The sequence below is a fragment of the Oncorhynchus nerka genome, linkage group LG9a, assembly GCF_034236695.1.
Source record: "Oncorhynchus nerka isolate Pitt River linkage group LG9a, Oner_Uvic_2.0, whole genome shotgun sequence".
NCBI lineage: Eukaryota > Metazoa > Chordata > Actinopteri > Salmoniformes > Salmonidae > Oncorhynchus > Oncorhynchus nerka.
The window spans coordinates 56,917,455-56,937,917 of record NC_088404.1 but is presented as its reverse complement, the minus strand read 5'-3'; the positions used below and the strand labels follow the sequence as shown (position 1 = coordinate 56,937,917).

The 20,463-nt window shown below is 43.6% G+C and overlaps 1 protein-coding gene across 1 annotated transcript in view; it reads left to right on the top strand.

The window, feature by feature from the left end:
- The first annotated feature begins 3,521 nt into the window (after nt 1-3,521).
- The window catches only part of cspg4 (chondroitin sulfate proteoglycan 4), a 107,728-nt gene continuing 90,786 nt past the window's right edge, over nt 3,522-20,463 (top strand). The window contains exon 1 of the mRNA XM_029668737.2: nt 3,522-3,653. Coding sequence (XP_029524597.2) covers nt 3,581-3,653 — 73 coding nt within the window. The 5' untranslated portion in view covers nt 3,522-3,580. The remainder of the gene's footprint in view (nt 3,654-20,463) is intronic.

Here is a 20,463-nt window from a genome sequence, read left to right as displayed (position 1 = left end):
CACCTTTATCAATGGGTTCAAGTCGCGCAGCAATATATTTTTCCATTTTCAGTGATCAGGTTTTCCTGCGCTTTCCGATGAAACGCACGTTATGTTATAGCCACAGCCGTGATTTAACCAGTTTTATAAACGTCTGAGTGTTTTCTATCCACACATACTAATAATATGCATATACTATATTCCTGGCATGAGTAGCAGGGCGCTGAAATGTTGCGCGATTTTTAACAGAATGTTCAAAAAAGTAGAGGGTAGGAGTAACAGGTTAATTTTTTTGCTTGTTTGCTTCCATTTGGGTGCAGAACTGCAGCAAATGTGTACAGTATACTGTATTAGACCTTGTTCAAGGGGGCACTTGAATGTATATTTAAACCCAGAAAAAAATACAGTGATTATTTACCTTTTGTGATTATCTGGCAATTGGTGCTGGGTTATTACCCGACAGTGGAAAAAGGTCTAGAATAACATAGACACACCAGGCTGAGGTTAATCAAGTCTTTAGCTTTAAGAGTGAAGAGGTGGTCTGGGCCTGGCGTGACAGCAGTAGCAACACAGAGAGATGATATTGTAGCTCGTTTGTGGTGAAAACTGAGCCGTACTGCTTTTTCCTGAAGAGACGTGTGAGGAATTCCTTGGGAGAACTATCCCAGGCTTCTGCATATTAGAGGGTGTGTGTTTAGGGATTACACACATCAACTGTAAGGAAAATGAGAAGTGTTTAGTCTGCTTGACCCGGCTCCTTATTATTGATGTTCAAAAGAAGCCAAACAGAGGAACGAGTCCAGTGCAAAAGGGAGTGGTAGGTGTGAGGTTTTCAGCATTGTGCGCTTTGGCTAGGTGCTTGGGCCCAAAAAGTGGTCCAGTAGCAACAAGAAATTCAATGGCAGAACTTTGAAAATACAAAAATGCAAGAAGTGACATCATCATTTCCACTTATTCCATGTGAGCATGTCTGCTGATACCGTTCAGATAGCATTTTAACCCTTCTCAGATCATTTAGTTAATAAGTCCATTAGACATGTTGTGGCTCAGTCAGTATGGCATAGCACTTGCAAAGCCAGAATCATAGGTTTGATTCCTGCTGGGGCCACCCATATGAAAAATGTATACACACATGACTTTAAAAAGCGTCTGCTAAATGGCAAATATTATAAACTGGGTGGTTCGAACCCTGAATACTAATACTAATTGGCTTACAGCCGTGGTATCGCAGATCCATCGCAGATCCATTTTTCATTTTCCATTTGTTATGTCTTGTTTTCCCACACACCTGGTTTTCATTCCCTCATTATGTGTTGTGTATTTAACCCTCTGTTCCCCCCATGTCTTTGTGCGGAATTGTTTGTTGTAAGTGCTTGTGCACATTGTTGTCTGGTGCGCGACGGATTTTGTACCCATACGTTGTTATTCTGGATGCCGATGGTTTTGGATATTAAACTGCTCCGGTTGTTACCCAGTTTTGCTCTCCTGCGTCTGACTTCTCTGCCACCAGTTACTTTCCCCTTACAGTACTTGCTAAAAAGTTACAGAAAGTTAAGCCAACAACCACACAAACTGAAATTGGATGCATTGTAAACGCAGGTCCAACAAGGGAAAAACGTAGCTAGTTAGTAAGCTAGTATTGATTAATTTTTTTGCATCTGATGACATAATGTGGTGAGTGATGAACATGTGGTGAGTGATGAACATCCAGCCTACAGAGGTTAAGTTATATAAGAAACCAAATGGCAAATTGAATAATTAAATTCAATAACCTCTGTTATTGAGTTTACAGAAAAATGTCTGGGTATGAGACATAGACACACAACAACAAACTGTTTGTTGTGAATCTGTTTTATAAACCGCCACACAATTGACTCACCACACATCATGTGAAGTGGTTTGAAGCCGTCCTGACTGTGAGGTGAACCTCATTTGAATGAATGTCTGTGGCTCTGTACCCTCCCATGCTGAGAGAACCCACTCATATCTGTGAGTGGCATCCCTCCAGGCAAATTACCAAGCCCAGGGGAACGAGCCTCTGTGTCTTGGGACCATGTGGCGTGTGCTATGATTCATAAAGACATTATTGATGCAGCACAAGCTTCTGTGAAATTATCAAGGGAGCCGAGTCGAAAAGATTAGTCTCGTAAGTGGTGTCACTAAAGTCACGTAAAATACTGTTCATGAATAAGACCCATTGACCCATTCCTTTAATTTCTATACACAGTAAAAACATCTCCTATGGAGTCAAATTCAACACTATTTTGAGGTTCATATGGTTCCTCCCCCATTTTGAGGTAAAACGACTCTGGTCATGGTGTTTATATTTATATTATATGTATAGTTAAAACGACACTAAATGGAGTGAGTTGATTAAACTCCCATTTTCTGTGTTTTTCATTAACAATCAACTGTCAGAGTAAACCATTTCTCTGTCGATTTACCTCCTTTGAGTTATGAAGGTGTAAAGTCTCATTTTCATATTTCTAAAAGTGCCACATTACAGTGGCTTGCAATGTGTAATCCAATCTCTGTTGGAAACCAACTAGTAGTAGGAACATCACCGATTTGTATATCAACCATTACAATCAAAATGCCTGCCAAAGTAGGGGAGATAGAGTGCAGTTGGAGACCACTTTGTACAGTAGTTCCTTATGTAAACTGGAACAACCATCTCAGTAATGGATGCAATAAATCCAACCACTTACAGATTGGATTCGTTTTTCAAATGTTTTACTTACATTTCTGAAGCATAACATAAAATCCATCAACGCGAAATCATAAATAATTTAAACAAACTCTTTAAAAAATATACCTACAACTGAGAATGCTGGGAAAGATGACAATGAGGCCCCTCCCAAATATGTAGATATTCCATAGATTTAACTCCATGTCTCTGGTAGAGCTAAAAGTACTCAGTGATCAGCACCAAATCCAGAGAGTGTATCACTCTGTTAAGATAACTCCAGTTGAGTTAAGATAACGCCAGTAAAGTCCATTTAAACCTAAAATGTTAACACTGATTTTAACTCTCCTTGATTTACTATGTACTCTTTTCAGAAGTTATTCCATTGAATTCAAGTGTAGGATTTGTATGTGAATACCATTATTACTACCAAGTAGTAACAGAGACACTGCCTCCAGACTTAAGAGACAAAAGCAACAGAGAGTGAAACAACCTTGATTTTCATCTTTAATTAAAAGCAAAAGGTTTATCCCTGCAGCACCAGCCTGCAGTCTCTAAAGGCCATTCCAATTACTGGCAGAAGACATAAAGAGCCCTTCAACTTTGAGTGGCCAGACTCAGTAATTTGAGAGAGAGGGAGCGAGAGAGGGGGAGAAAGGGGCGAGGGAGAGTTGTGTACTTTTTTCCACCAGGGGCGGCGTGGCTCTCTCTGGGAGTGTGCTAGGCAAAGGGCTGAAGGGAGGCGTAGGCAGGGCTCTTGTGGCTTTTTGGGGGGTTGCAAGAAGGAGGGCGTTTACTTCGGGGGCCCAACCCCTTCCATAGAGTAGAGATGCAGAAGCAACTCGGCTCCCAAAATTAACTGGAAGACAGTTCCCTTTGAATGGAGAGTGAGTTGCAGAGGACTACACCGGCAATATGAGAGCCCTGCGTTTGGTCCTGTTGAGTGCCTTCTTGCCCCTGCTCTGTCTGCCCAGCCCCAGCCATGGAGGTAAGTGCAACAAGCCAAATTAGTTCGTCAAGCTATTAGTCTCCCAGCTGACCGATCCCCTGTTATGTCAGAAAGTCACAGCTGTAGCTATGGGGGTCATTCAAGTCAACTCGCACTTTCAGGGGCTTCTCTCCTATACATATCAATCATAATCACTTGAGTTTCCGGGTTGAATTTGCCTCTAATCCCTGACTTAGGTTCAGCTAATCGATCCTTCACCCTCCTCACTTTTGGGAGGTAAAAAAGAAAAACTGACATCGGACCCGGGCATAGGGGTAACTTCATCCCACACCATTAGATATCAATCAGTCAGGTTTCTTTCAAACACATTTTACTGCTGTTTTACATGAAATTACATACACCTGGAGAGATCTGCTGTAGGTGTTGTGCAGTGCTATAGGTCTCAGACAGCAGATGTTGAAGTTTATGTGTAATGTTTGCTCAGGAACAGTTTTGTGGGAGCAGTGTGTTGGTAGAGGGTACAGTCAGTGGTTAGATAGCTAACTTTAAAGGGAGGTGAGTAGTTTGAGGTCCCCTCCTCAAGCTCTGAAAAGCTCTTTCAGAAGCAGCCCAGGGCCAGGGTAGGCAAGGTTTGATTTCACCCATCCAGGGAAATTAGCTTTAAGGGGTGGAGTGTCAAGAAAGAGCTGGCTTCCTCTCTCCCTCCCTTCTCCTCTCTCTCTCCCTTCTCCTCCCTTGGCCCCACAGTTCTGAGATAGATTGAATCAGGAGCAGCAGCACCTCACAGTGCAGTTCCCCGCCACGAGGAGTTTTGGAAGTGTTTGTGGTTGGGGGAAGGCAAATCTGGTGTTCGCCCTGAATCTGGTGAGGGAATGAAACGATGCCTTTCAAAAGCTCACTGGATCCTACAGAAATCTGTACACATGGCAATTTGGCAGGAGTATCCCCGGCCCCATTGCACAGATGTTTAGTTTATTGTTTGTGCCAGGCTCTTAGATCTTTCAAATCACATTGGACATTTTACTCCAGTTAAACTCCAACGGGAAAACAGTGATGAGCCCCAGTCTGGGGTTGGGAATGGCACTTGGTCTGAGTGGAAAACTGCTTGTTAAGTCTAGTTTAGGGAATCATTTCAACCTTCAAAGCCTGTGTAGTGAATGTCATCTGTAGCACTGTAATGGGATGTTATCAGGTGATAGCATTGATATCAGTTGGCACCACAGTCTGTAGTGTTAAACTGCTGACCCGATAGCGCTAATGCTAAACAGATGTTCCAGAGTCTGCGCCTTTCTCCCCCCCCTCCCTGTCACCCTCACCCTTCCAACCACAAGCTGTCAGGAACACCTCACAAACTACCTGGAATGTGCATCTCTGACCTCACCTCCTCTGTGTTTGCATCTTGTTCCTGTGTCACGGGGTGCCACATTGCTCGCAGCTGGAACTGGACGAACTTGTACGTCATTGTACGACAGCAGAATGCTATAGAAAAGTCACTCTGATGATTTCTCTGGTCTGTGGAGCTGTTGCTAAATGACTCGGGTTCATAAACCTAATTCTCCTTAACTGCTACGTTAATTATCCTGACCTGCAACAAAAAGTCTAATCTGACAAAAGCTCTATCCTTTCCTGTCAAAACTACTACATCTCATTCTCTACCTCTGTGTATTTTGTGGCTATGGTAACAGAGCTAAACAAATATGGATTTTGACGCTGGGCTTCTTGGAGCTTCTATACAAGGAGCCCATGTGTTCTGTGTGAGTTGCCAGAAGGGTAAACTGCACAGACTACAAGTGTCTGCACGTTAGATTAATGAATCCAATACTTGTTTAAGGGAATTGACGAGATTAGTCGTTGGTGACTGGAGCTCCTCTGACTAATGCAGCCAGCAACCCTGAATTCACCCCCCACTTTAAACAGTTTACTAACTAAAATGTTATGATACATTGTAAATGCACATTATGTAGATGCAACATACTGGGCATGCAGTGTATAAATACGGCGCAAATCACACAGGACTTATATTTTGGCCCTTTGGACATCATCATAGAATAGGATGGGAACAATGTACAGTGCCTTGCAAAAGTAATCATCCCCCTTGGCGTTTTTTCCTATTTTGTTGCATTACAACCTGTAACTTAAATTGATTTTTATTTTTATTTCATGTAATGGAAATACAGAAAATAGTCCAAATTGGTGAAATGAAATTTAATAAATAATTCAAATAAATAAAAAATGGAAAAGTGGTGCGTATGTATTCAGCCCCTTTGCTATGAAGCCCCTCAATAAGATCTGGTGCAACCAATCACCTTCAGAAGTCACATAATTAGTTCAATTAAGTCCTCCTATGTGCAATCCAAGTGTCACATGATCTGTCACATGATCTCAGTATATATACACCTGTTCTGAAAGGCACCAGAGTCTGCAACACCACTAGCTAGGGGCACCACCAAGCAAGCAGCACCATGAAGACCAAGGAGCTCTCCAAACAGGTCAGAGACAAAGTTGTGGAGAAGTACAGATCAGGGTTGGGTTATAAAAATATATCAGTAACTTTGAAAATCTGAATTACCACCATTAAATCTATTATTAAAAAATGTAAAGAATTTGGCACCACAACAAACCTGCCAAGAGAGGGCCACCCACCAAAACTCACGGACCAGGCAAGGAGAGCATTAATCAGAGAGGCAACAAAGAGTCCAAAGATAACCCTGAAGGAGCTGCAAAGCTCCACAGCGGAGAATGGAGTATCTGTCCATAGGACCACTTTAAGCCGTACACTCCACAGAGCTGGGCTTCACGGAAGCGTGGCCAGAAAAAAAGCCATTGCTTAAAGAAAAAAATAAGCAAACACGTTTGGTGTTTGCCAAACGGCATGTGGGAGACTCCCAAAATATATGTAAGAATGTACTCTGGTCAGATCAGACTAAAATTGAGCTTTTTGTCCATCAAGGTAAATTCTATGTCTAGCGCAAACCCAACACCCCTCATCACCCCTCATGGGGATGTTTTTCATCGGCAGGGACTGGGAAACTGGTCAGAATTGAAGGAATGATGGATGGCGCAAAATACAGGGAAATTCTTGAGAGAAACCTGTTTGTCTTCCAGAGATTTGAGACTGGGACAGAGATTCACCTTCCAGCATGACAATGACCCTAAGCATACTGCTAAAGCAACACTCGAGTGGTTTAAGGGGAAACATTTAAATATTTTGGAATGGCCTAGTCAAAGCCCAGACCTCAATACAATTGAGAATCTGTGGTGTGACTTAAAGATTGCTGTACACCAGCAGAATCCATCCAACTTGAAGTAGCTGGAGCAGTTTTGCCTTGAAGAAGGTGCAAAAATCCCAGTGGCTAGATGTGCCAAGCTTATAGAGACATACCCCAAGAGACTTGCAGCTTTAATTCCTGCAAAAGGTGGCTTTAACAAGGTATTGACTTTGTGGGGAGAATAGTTATGTACGCTCAAGTTTTCAGGGTTTGTTTTGTCTTATTTTGCATCTTCAAAGTGGTAGGCATGTTGTGTAAATCAAATGATACAAACCTCCATTTTAATTCCAGGTTGTAATGCAAGAAAATATGAAAAGGGGGGTGAATACTTTCGCAAGCCATTGTACATGTAATTATGTAGTATAGACATCCATAAACAGACATCAATGTTAGAGACGTGGTTTCGCATTCCACTTAATCACAAAGGTTGAAACCCAAATGGCAACCTATTCCCTATGAACAAAAGTATAGACGCATCATACAACAATTTAAAATATTTGACTGAGTTACGGTTCCCATAAGGAAATCAGTCAATGGAAATAAATTAATTAGGCCATAATCTATGGATTTCACATGACTGGGAGTACAGATATGCATCTGTTGGCGACAGATACCTTTAAAAAAAATGCAGGGCAGTGGATCAGAAAACCGGTCAGTATCTGATGTGACCACCACTTGCCTCATGCAGCGCGACACATCTCCTTCGCATAGAGTTGATCAGGCTGTTGATTGTGGCCCGTGGAATGTTGTCCCACTCCTCTTCAATGGCTGTGCGAATTTGCTGGATATTGGCGGGAACAGGAACATGCTGTCGTACACAGCAACCCAAACGTGCTCAATGGGTGACGTGTCTGGTGAGTATGCAGGCAATGGATGAACTTGTACATTTTCAGCTTTCAGGAATTGTGTACAGATCCTTGCGACATGGGGCCTTGCATTATTATGCTGAAACATGAGGTGATGGTGGCGGGGGAATGGTACAAACAATGGGCCTCAGGATCTCGTCACGGTATCTTTGTGCATTCAAATTGCCATAGATAAAATGCAATTGTGTACGTTATCCGTAGCTTATGCCTGCCCATATCATAACCCCACCGCCACCACGAGGCATTCTGTTCACAACGTTGACATCGGCATACCGCTCACCCACACAACGCCATCTGCCCAGTACAGTTAAACACAAGATTCTTCCGTGAAGAGCACACTTTTCCAGCGTGCCAGTGACCACCGAAGGTAAGCATTTTCCCACTGAAATCAGTTACGACGCTAAACTGCAGTCAGGTCAAGACCCTGGTTAGCACACAGATGAGCTTCCCTGAAACGGTTTCTGACAGTTTGTGCAGAAATACTTCGGTTGTGCAAACCCACAGTTTCATCAGCTGTCCTGGTGACTGGTCTCCGACAATCCCGAAGGTGAAAAAGTCGGAGGTCGAGGTCCTGGGCTGGAGTGGTTACACGTGGTCTGTAGTTGTGGGGCCGGATGAACGTGCTGCCAAGTTTTCTAAAACGGCATTACAGGTGACATATGTTAGTGCAATTAACATAACATTTTCTGGCAACAGCTCTGGTGGACATTCCTGCATCAGCATGCCAGTTGCACGCTTCCTCAAAACCTGAGACATCTGTGGCGTTGTGTCATGTGAAAAACTGCTCATTTTAGAATGGCCATTTATTGTACAAGGTGCACCTGTGTAATGATCATGCTGTTTAGTCAGCTTCTTGATATGCCACCTGTCAGGTGGATGGATTACCTTGGCAAATGAAAAATGCTCACTAACAGGGATGTAAACCATTTTGGGAAACATGCTTTTTGTGTATGGAACATTTCTGAGATCTTTTATTTCAGCTCATGAAACATGGGACCAACACTTTACAGGTTGCGCTTATCATTTTGTTCAGTGTAATTCACTTGTTTTGGGCCCATGGGGTGACAGTCGTGATAAGATCAACCTCTTACATTAGTTCTTGATCTTCGCTATGTCTGCTATAGGCTGTATACCCAAACTTCCTGATATTGTACATCTGCTGTAGGCGGTATACCCAAACGTCCTGACATTGTTTAATGAATGGTATGTGCACTGAGCATTGTTATTTGCATTGGATAAGTGCCCTCCACTGGCTAAGACTAGTACTGCTACTACTACAATCGGAATCAGCCCCAAAGGACACATCATTTTATTACAACCTTTTTCTTGATACTAGGGGCGTAGGCACGAAAAAAATGCTTTACTCGTCAGTGTTCCAAATGTGACGTTATTTGTCTTTACTTGACTTGCATTGTACATGACTTGGGCAGGACCTCAACGGAACTGAGTACCGGCACCATTTCTTCTGCTTGAGTTCCTGCACCTCCTATAGAATACTAGTTCAAAAGTATTGAGAAGTTCCTGCAACTAAATATAAATGGTACCGGCACTCGAAATGAGTACTGGCACCTATTTCAGTCCAAGTCAAGCACTGGTCTAAACATGCATACACCATCAGATAGAAGTCATAGCAAGCAGTAGGGAGGGGGTGGGAAAATGAAAGGAATATACGAAAGGGATAATGACAATAACAATAATAATAATACAATAATAATAATATATGGTATTTGGCAGATGCCTTTCAGAACACTAAAGGACATCTTACATCAAATCTGGTGCTTTACATAAAATCAATTTCAGTTAGGCCTATGTAATGAATATGAATGATTCTTTATTTACAAGGGGGAAAACTATCAAAACAAATTGTAAAAAGAAATCAGCTCCTGAGTGGCACAGCGGTCTAAGGCACTGCATATCAGTACAAGAGGTGTCACTACAGTCCCTGGTTTGAATCTAGGCTGTATCATATACGGCCGTGATTGGGAGTCCCATAGGGCGGCACACAATTGGCCCAGCGTCGTCCGGGTTTAGCCGGGGTAGGCCGTCATTGTAAATAATAATTTGTTTTTAACTGACTTGCCTAGTTAAATACAGGTTAAACTGATGAATTTCCAAATAATATGTGGGCTCTGGCACGTGTCACTTTGCGCTGATACCATTTTCCAGAAAACAGCAGCTATCACTGTGTTGACTCTCTAGCCAACTTGGCTAGCAAAAACAAGTAAATGTGATGTTGGAGCATTTGCCAAGTTATTTGATATCAGTGATTTTGCCATGAAGGGCTTCCAGTACATTCAGAGACGATGATCAGCGCTACAAACATTTTTATTAAACATTCTTAGAAATCATGCTTTTCCACTTCGACACACGCTCGATCCCTCCCTCCGCTGAGACATGACATGAAATAAAAAATGGAGTTACTTAAATATATGCTCTGTTGTGCCTTGCAAGTAATAGGATACAACAACCGGCCCTTTACCGGTGTAATCATATAGCCTGGCTTGAGACTCGAGTTTTGAAATATAAGGGACTCTACATTATTATGAAAGTAGGCAAATGCATGGGGAATTGAATTGAATTGGAAATAGAACTTTGTCCTGTGCTTCTCCGCCAATGCACTTTAGTTAGGCCCTATAGGCTATTTGATAATTTAACTGATATCACACAATGCATTGTAGGCACACTTGATCTCCCGCGCCCACAGAGAATAGCATTCTACTTGCATTGTGACTCATAAAGTGATCTTGACTAAGAAAAGGTTGTGGACCACTGTTTTGGTCTATATAGGCTACAGGCTATTATGAGGTGCATTAGCATACTGTTTAGCAAAAATGTTTGCTGTGATGGTGTCTCACGCAAACCTGATCTAATTCGATTGGCCAACATGCTAGTGATTAACACTAGAAAAGCCTGGCCTCGTTGGATCCCTTCGGGCCAATGACGTGTCTTTCGAAAGTCAACAGTCTAATAAACACATTTCATATATACTATCGGAAGAATAATCATTTGGTTGTGTTTATGAGGGTGTTCGGTAACGCTATACAAAATATAATGTATTTCAAAGAACACAATAGAATTAATTTGTTTATGTAACTGTAGGCTACATGTACAAAATTAAAAAACAAAAAATTAAAAACAATTCAAGTGTTAAAATCCATTAAATAAACACCATCACAAAGATCAGAAATTATTCATTAGTTAAGGGCAGTTCTTAAGGAATTAATTTATGAAAAAAAAAGTATTTCAAAAGAACAGAATGGCATATTGTCTGTTTAAATATATTACTGTGCTTTGAGTGTTGCAAGTGCACGTGCTCAGGGGGTCATTTTTAAGAGTTTAGTAAGGATAGGTGATTTGGAAACTGCAGAATCGTCTCTTTCTGATACTGTATAGACATCAAAGCGTCTTACATGCTTGTCACTCTGTAGGAGAATTTGCTAAAGATCACTTTCTGAGTCAAAATGCTAGCCGAGATCTTATTAATTTAATATAAGTAGACATGCACTCAATATTGACTGTAGCGCATATGGGGCCCACAAGCTAATGGTGGCTGAAAACACAATCATCGCGGGATGAAAGAGTGACGAATTTCCTGCCAAGGGTGGTTCATTTAAAAATAATTCCTTCCTCCCTCGCCCCTTGCCCCTTGCCCTGCAAGTGTATACTCGTCAGGCGTCATGATACGTCATCAGAGGTGTCCACTTAATTTGAGGGCTGAGGGGATAGGTTGTGTCTTTTAAGTGTTTGGACCGCAGCCTATGGCTCGAGGAAGCTCAGATCACGTGTCTGCCAGCGACAGGCCTGTAGGTGCACTTGATTTGCTCTCTGGGTCTGTCGGGTAGGGGGAGTTCTACCTTCAGACACATGTAATGGTTTAATATGGGAGCCCTGCCTACCAGGCGCTGGGGCTGCTGAATCAAGTGCACTTACCGCCAACATCACAAAACAAATAAAAACAATAGGATCGCAGGGCTTTATCGTTGTTGTTTTCTACGACCGGTTGGTGACCACTGGTTTAGGTATAGTTTTGATGGGTCATCATCAGTTGCACAGGCCTGGCAGGGGGAAAAAAATAGCATGTCCTCTTAAAACTGCTTATAACACAAATTCTGTTTGTGATATTAAGAGTCTAACACAATAGTGTGTTATATAGACTTATTTAGGAAAAGTCAAAGATGGGGGACCTAACTTAACTTTGTTGTTTTAGTCTAACTATAGGTCTATGGTTTACCAGGGAACCGGGCTTGCTCTCTCTATGGTTTATTATATGTAGGTCTGTGTGAGTCGCATGTTAAATGCAAAAGTCATGGATTTACGTAGGCCATCACATGTGTGGGGTATAGTATACAGTAAAGCATAGGGTAAGCTATACTTTTATGATAATTTAATGTTGATTTAAGTTCCCAAGTTTTGGACCACATCCTTTTTTGCTGGCTCTGCCATCAACGGATTTCTGCCTACGCCACCGTTTGAAATCTTATGGAAATAAGAGGATGCCATAACATTGCAGAGCATGGGAAAGAAAATCAATGTTGACAGTGTTCTAATGAAGGTAAAGCTCCCTCCTCTTCCTGTCTGCTTTTTATCCTGGCAGCTTAAGACAGCAGGTTTCACTATTCGAGTGAGTTCTGTGTTATTAATGACCTTTCTGCCTGTGGCCGGGGGCAAAATCCGTTGTGAGAATCCACATTTCTTAATTTGGACATTCCCTATGCCTTCTCCCGCTCTTCCCCCACCAGGCGGAATAAGTGTAACTTTATAACCCTAGTAAAACTTACCATATGATAGGGCTTTCCATCTCTGCTTGTACTTATTCCCGCCTGAGATATGGCTTTTTCTTTGCAACTCTGCCTAGAAGGCCAGCATCCCGAAGTCACCTCTTCACTGTTGACGTTGAGACGGGTGTTTTGCAGGTACTATTTAATGAAGCTGCCAGCTGAGGACTTGTGAGGCGTCTGTTTCTCAAACTAGAAAGTGCATTTGTGAAGATACCCAAGTCAAAGCCAGTGTTTCTGTCCCCGAAAAGTGCAATCGTTACATTTTCTCCCTCAAGGTAGTAGGAAAAACAAGTGTAACACAAAGTTAAACAGCACCGCACAGCATATTTATTGTTGATAAGAACTGTTGGGGAATTTAATGGCGTGGATTTCATGATCAGACCAGCGTGACAAACTGGGTTTGAATAGACTGTGTTAGCCCGATCAGCTAAGGTCAAGGCATTACATTTCCCCTTTGGCGACCAATGAAGTACTGGAGAAGATCTTATCATATCTGGTTTTGAAGAAGTCTGTGTTAGCCCATCGAGCTGAAGAGTAGGCATGAGATCAGGGAACTAACCAATGTTTTCAGTTCTCAGGCGAAGTTATCATTTTAAAACATTCATTTTCTGATAAAAACAGTATCTGTTTTGCCCAATAGGCAGTACAAATCTGCTTCTCTAAGCTAATGTAACAGTGTAAATAAGTTGTTCAATTCCTGCATAAAATGGGTAATACAGACAGGAAGTCTCTCCAGTGCCTCGACCAGCACGACCGGGGTTACCTCTACCCGTCCCGTCCGGAGCCAGTCCCAGTGGGATGCATCTCTCCCTTCCCAGGGAGTATGATGGGACAGCAGCACAGTGCCAGGGGTTCCTTTTACAACTTGACCTCTACCTGGCCACCTTTCACCCAGCTCCCTCGGGAAGAGAGAGAGTGTCCGCCCTCGTCTCATGCCTCTCGGGGAGATGTCTGGAGTGGGCAAACGCCGTGTGGGGAGAAAGAGACGCGGCATTGGACCACTTCGAGGGGTTCACCCGCCGCTTCCGGGCTGTCTTCAACCATCCACCCGACGGTAGAGAGGCTGGGGAATGGCTCTTCTATTTGAGGCAGGGGACGAGGAGCACCCAGGAGTTCACCCTGGAATTCTGGACCTTGGCCGCCGGAGCAGGCTGGAACGACAGGGCCCCCATCGACCACTACCGATGCAGCCTGCGTGAGGACGTCCGACGTGAGCTGGCCTCTACGGTAAAGGATGTGCAGCGATTGCTAGGGTTTGCCAATTACTACCGGAGATTTATCCTAGGTTTTGGCCAGGTGGCTGCTCCCATTACCTCACTGCTGAAGGCGGGGTCCTGTATGGTTGTAGTGGTCGGCTGAGGCGGACAGAGCTTTTGGGCACCTGAGAGCTCTGTTTACCTCGGCTCCCATGCTGGACCATCCGGATCCCTCTTTGGCATTCATAGTGGAGGTGGACGCGTCCGAGGCTGGGATAGGAGCCGTGCTCTCAAAACGCTCGGGTACGCCACCGAAACTCCGCCCCTGTGCTTTCTTCTCGAAGAAGCTCATCCGGAGGAGCGTAACTATGATGTGGGAGACCGGGAGCTGTTGGCTGTGAATAAAGCGTTGAAGGCATAGAGACATTGGCTTGAGGGGGCTAAACACCCTTTCCTCATCTGGACTGACCACCGCAACCTGGAGTACATCCGGCAGTGAGGAGACTGAATCCTCGTCAGGCAAGGTGGGCCATGTTCTTTACCCGTTTTTTGTTTACCCTGTCCTACAGACCAGGTTCCCAGAATGTGAAGGCAGACGCACTGTCCTGGCTGTATGACACAGAGGAGCGGACTCCCATACTCCCGGCCTCCTGCCTGGTTGCGCCGGCCATGTGGGAGCTGAACGTGGACATTGAGCAGTCATTGCGTACAGAGCCCGCTCCCCTCCAATGTCCCATCGGGCGTATGTACGTTCCGTCTGCTGTCTGTGACCACGTCATCCTCCTCTGGTCATCCGGGGATCAGTCGGACGGTGCGCTCTCTGACTGGGAAGTACTGGTGGCCCACCTTGGCAAAGGACGTGAGGGTTTATGTTTCCTCCTGCTCGGTGTGTGCCCAGTATAAGGCTCCGAGACACCTGCCCAGAGGTAAGCTACATCCCTTACCCGTTCCACAACGACCTTGGTCACACCTGTCGGTGGATTTTCAAAACAATCTTCCTCTTTCACAGGGAAACACTACGATCCTGGTCGTTTCTCTAAGTCCTGTCGTCTCCTCCCTCTCCCCGGTCTTCCTACGGCCCTACAGACTGCAGAAGCCCTCTTTACTCACGTCCTCCAGCACTACGGGGTGCCTGAGGATATAATGTCTGATCGGGGCCCCCAGTTCACATCGAGAGTCTGGAAGGGGTTCATGGAACGTCTCGATCAGCCTCACCTCGGGTTTTCACCCCGAGAGTAACGGGCAGGTAGAGTCAACCAGGACGTGGCAAGGTTTTTGCGGTCCTATTGCAAGGACCGGCCGGGGGAGTGGGCGGCGTTTGTGCCCTGGGCCAAGATGGCACAGAATTCACTTCGCCACTCCTCCACTAACCTCTCCCCCTTTCAGTGTGTATTGGGGTACTAGCCGGTTCTGGCGCCGTGGCATCAGCATCAGATCGAGGCTTCTGTGGTGGACGACTGGTTCAGGCACGCAGAGAAGACATGGGAGGCCGCCCATGTTCACCTCCAGCGAGCCGCACTGCGTCAAAAGACCAGCGAGGACCATTACCGCAGTGAGGCCCCGGTGTTCGCACCAGGGAACCGGGCCTGGCTCTCGACCTGAAACCTGCCCCTCCGCCTGCCCTGCCGGAAGCTGGGTCCGTGGTTTGTGGGGACATTCAAAGCCCTGAGGAGGGTGAACGAGGTGTGTTACAGGTTACAGCTTCCCTCTGATTACCTTATTAACCCCTCGTTCCATGTGTCTCTCCTCAGGCCGGTGGTGGCTGGTCCGCTCCAGGAATCTGAGGTGCAGGAGGTTCCTCCGGCTCCTCTGGACTTCGAGGGGGTCCGTTCGTTCCATCCTGGATTCGAGGCGTTGGGTGGGGGGCCTTCAGTACCTCGTGGAGTGAGAGGGGTACGGTCCGGAGGAGAGGTGCTGGGTCCCGGTGGCGGATGTTTTGGACTCTGAACTGCTGCGGGAGTTTCACCGTCACCGGCCGGTTCGCCCTGCGCCTCGCACTTCGGGTCGTCCCCGAGGCCAGTGTCTGGCGCACTGCTGGAGCTGCGCTTCAAGGGGGAGAGGGGGGGGGGTACTGTCACGACTTCCGCCAAAATCAACTCCTCTCCTTGTTCTGGCGGCGTTCGGCGATCGACGTCACCGGCTTTCTAGCCATCGACGCTCTATTTTTCATATTTCCATTTGTTTTGCCTGGTTCCATACACACCTGGTTTTCATTCCCTAATCGCACTGCATGTATTTAGTCATCTGTTCCCCTCCATGTCTTTGTGTGAAATTGTATTTATGTTACGTGGGTATTGTTACGCGTCATACTTTTTGTCTATTGTTCCGTGTTTGGGCACATTTATGTACTTTTGTGCTTTCGTTGGACCGGAATAACAAGTGCGCCTATTCACTACACTCTGCTCTCCTGCACCTGACTTTGCCACCAGTACACACAACTTACAACAAAAAAGTAACTGTGTTATTGTCATTAACGCATTATACATTATCTACATTTTTACTCCAAGACGTCGGCAATTTGAAAAACTGAAAAATTTGATTGTGCATTGAACCATGATGTACGCTGTAGTTTCAAAACTCTGTGGATAGGGCTAAAACAATGACGCAATATCTGAATTCCGACATCTTTATGCACCTTCTCCATTGTTGTAGTTGAGTTGAGAGTGTCCTGGGAGAAAAACTGTCATTAAGTTGTCATAAAATGTACGTTTTGTATCGTGCATTAGCAATTTATGTTATCAGCAACTACCATTGTTTAGTTGGCTTCAAATAAGCCACTCCTTACATGTCTATTTCTGAATCTAAGAATATCGTTTCCATGTGGGTTTTATGCTAGCGAAGGTTGCCCATTTTTAGGAGTGCTGATCATATCTATTTTATAACTGAACATTCATCTATACTGTGTCCCATCATTGCAGGTAATTTATTGTTGACGATTGTACAAAGTATAAATGTTTTTATAAGCTCATGAGCACCAGCTAGCTTGTTAGCGTGGTTGTTAGAAATGTGGTGCATTCTATTTCTTCGCCACTAATGTGACATCGAGTCACTTTTCAGGTACATTTGACATATTTTGATGATAGTAGTTTATTGTATTGTTGTAGACATGAAACTATTTATTTGTATTATTAGAAATAGGAAGAAATAATAATAATAATAATAAGTATCTACTATACAATCACCAGGACATTTTATAGACATTCAGATTGTCTTTTTGTTAGTATATTATACAGCAGATCTATGGAGAAGTGTTGTTGGAGCGCTATTAATATGCCTTTGATGACTGAACATTCATCTATACTGTGTCCTATCAGCTTGGTAATAAATAAACTATCCATCCACTACTCCATTGTGTGCTGACTCACTGACGAGGGATGGGACCGAGAGTTCACACTGAGAAAATACAATTTTCATATAATCAAATCAAATTGTATTTGTCACATGCGCCGAATACAACGGGTGTGTAGAACTTACAGGGAAATGCTTACTTACAAGCCCTTAACCAACAATGCAGTTTTAAGAAGAAAAAACCTGTTAAGAAAGTATTTACTAAAATAAACTGAAGTAAAAAAAAAGATATTCTTATTTTAATTAAATAAAATAAGAAAAATAGAAAAATAAATAATTAAGGAGAACAATAAAATAACAGTAGCGAGGCTATATACAGGGGGTTCCGGTACAGAATCAATGTGCGGGAGTACCGGTTACTCGAGGTAATTGAGGTAATATGTACATGTAGGTAGAGGTAAATTTGGCTATGCATGGATAAAAATAGTATCCAGTGTTGGGATGATTCAATGGGGGAAGTGTGAGAAAAGAGCCTGGTCTGATGCTTAACAACATGGCAATACCTTGATCAAAATATCCCTGTTTCTTCCCCATCCTAATATAGACAAAACTGCTTCTGTGAGAGGCTTAGAAAATGTTCCGATTGCCATCTCAATAGTTCCTGATTTCAAGTATGCCTACTATTTGATTGTATTTTTTTGGTTCTTTCAATTAGATTGAGATAGTAATGGAGATTAAAAAAAGGACTTGTAAGAGAGCAATGTTATACCAAGAAACCTTTGTTACAATATATCGGCTTGGAGCCAAGCTTTACATCAGCTATGGCCAAATCTACATTAATGATCATACAAGGGAATACAAGGGAAAATGCATTCCTGACTGAATATCTGTTATGAAAATATGTCAACATACAGTATATCTTTGAAGACATACTTGTGAGGCTTTGTAATTTAAACCCTCCATGAAACTTTCCTTCTGTTAATAATATAAACATAGACAGCCTTGGTGGTCGCTCACATGTTTTAGTGAGTCATCGGCTACTTCCAAAATGGCACACTTGAGTCAAATGTAGGTCTATTGCTGCTGTTCTGTGGGAGTTCTCTCGGGTCCACACAGTGTCTGAGTGTGAGTCATACACTCATGAGGCTACTGTGGTTAAATCATGGGATACTGTATCTTACACTAACACAACCAACACATGTTGAGTCCTCTCAATGGTGCTTGTTAGAAATGTTGTGGTAGCGTTTTTGGGAAAACTCTCCCTTTTAACTATCTCAAAACCAATGGAAACCCGACGTTAATTTTCCTCTAACATCCTTGTATGTTCTACCTAGAGAGCATTTCTTTCCAGCAACCTTACACAGAAAATATAACATGATTGTCTGTTGATGTATGAAATTACTCTGTCTTCAGTTGACCTGAATATGCAGTTTGAATATCTCCTGCCATTTGAGTATCGCAACATGGCTTTGGCAGGCAGACGGCAATATGCAAGGAGGGCGACACAGAGGCATTTCAATGCCAACTTCTGTCCTGTTGAAATCTTCTTCAGGCCTGATAAAACCCTGAAGTGTTTCTGGGTAATTTGTAGCCTGCCTGTTCTCGTCAGAGGCTGGGTCCTATGGGAGAAAATCAAGGGGCCTGCTGGGGTAGCTTGGTTCTGCTCTTGCAGCTGACAAGACGTGACTAAATTGTGCTGGATAAATATAGCTGGGTGTAGCCCGACCCAGTAGCATATTGCTTCACATGTTGCAGAGAGGAGAGGGGGTGTGAGAGGGGCTGCTTGGAAGCTCTGGGGAGAGGAGAGGAGGAAAGGGGTGCAGAGTGGTGGTTCACACAGATTCCAGTGTTCAGGGGCTAGAGCATGTCGTCATCTCCCAGTCACGGCAGATTGAAATAGACAGAGGAAATGGTTTGTTCCATGGAGCTCTGCCTGACTGACTGCAACGTCTTCTTCAGTAGCTGCCTCGGGTGCTGAGGGGACTTGCCAGGAGACCAAGCCCTTGTCTGAGCTGATATAATAGCCAAGGCTAATACAGTTGCGTCTTTATTGTGTGTTTATTTACAGCACTTGAGATCATTGCTGTTTAATGCTCATTGTAAAGCAAACAAATGGGTACTGTCTTACACAACATTCTGAAGCTCTTGAATGTTTATTTGGTACATATGGATACATACTGAATGTAATAAGACAAGTCTCAATAAAATGTTATTGTATAACAAATTGTTGTTCTATGTTGCTCAATAACAATCAAATGGTGAACAATAATGCTAGCTAAATTATCGGTTTTGGCAAAAAAGTACAACTCGCAAAGTAGACAAATCATAGGTCAAATAGAAAAACACTATCAAATGGAAGCAGAATCAATGTACAATGACAAGAGCTACCCAGTATTTTCAGGTGAAAGTATTGGAATATGCTCCCACAGCCACATAACCAGTGCATCAGGTCACATACACTATATATACAAAAGTATGTGGAGTCCCCTTCAAATTAGTGCATTCGGCTATTTCGACCACATCTGTTGCTGACAGGTGTATAAAATCGAGCACACCACCATGCAATCTCCATAGACAAAAAATAGTCAGTATAATGTTTTAACTGGAGAGCTCAGTCACTTTCAACGTGGCACAGTCATAGGACGCGTCTAAGAGCGACGACAGCTCAGACGCGAAGTGGTAGGTCACACAAGCTCACGGAATGGGACTGCTGAGAGCTGAAGCGCAGAAAACTCATCTGTCCTCGATTTGCGCCACTCAGTACCGAGTTCCAAACTGCCTCTGGAAGCAACATCAGCACAGGATCTGTTTGTCGGGAGCTTCATGAAGTGGGGTTCCATCAGTGGGGGCTCATCAGATGAGAAACAGGAGGACCATCCTACTCAGTGAACTTCATAAAAATAACAAAAATGTAACATTTAAAGTTATCCTTTTTAGATTAAACTATACTAAATATATTGACATTTCACCAAATAATTGATTGAAACACACTGTTTTGCAAAAAGGTGTACAGTAGCCTCAACATCACTCTGTAGGGTAGTACCATGGTGTAGTCGGAGGACAGCTAGCTTCCGTCATCCTCTTGGTACATTGAAATCAATACAAAACCTAGGAGGCTCTTGGTTCTCAACCCCTTCCATAGACGTACACAGTAATTATGACAACTTCTGGAGAACGTCCCCCAACCTATCAGAGCTCTTGCAGCATGAACTGACATGTTGTCCACCCAATCAAAGGATCGGAGTATTAATCTAGTACTGAAAGCATAAGCTACAGCTAGCTAGCACAGCAGTGGATAAACTGTGGTGAGTAATTGACTCAAAGAAAGAGAAAGACAATAGTTGAACAGTTTTTAACAAATTAATTTCTTTAAAAATGAAGGAGAAGCGAGAGAGAGATTATCATTTTTTCACTTTCAGTTTCACTTAGCTAGCAAATGCGGCTAGCTAGTT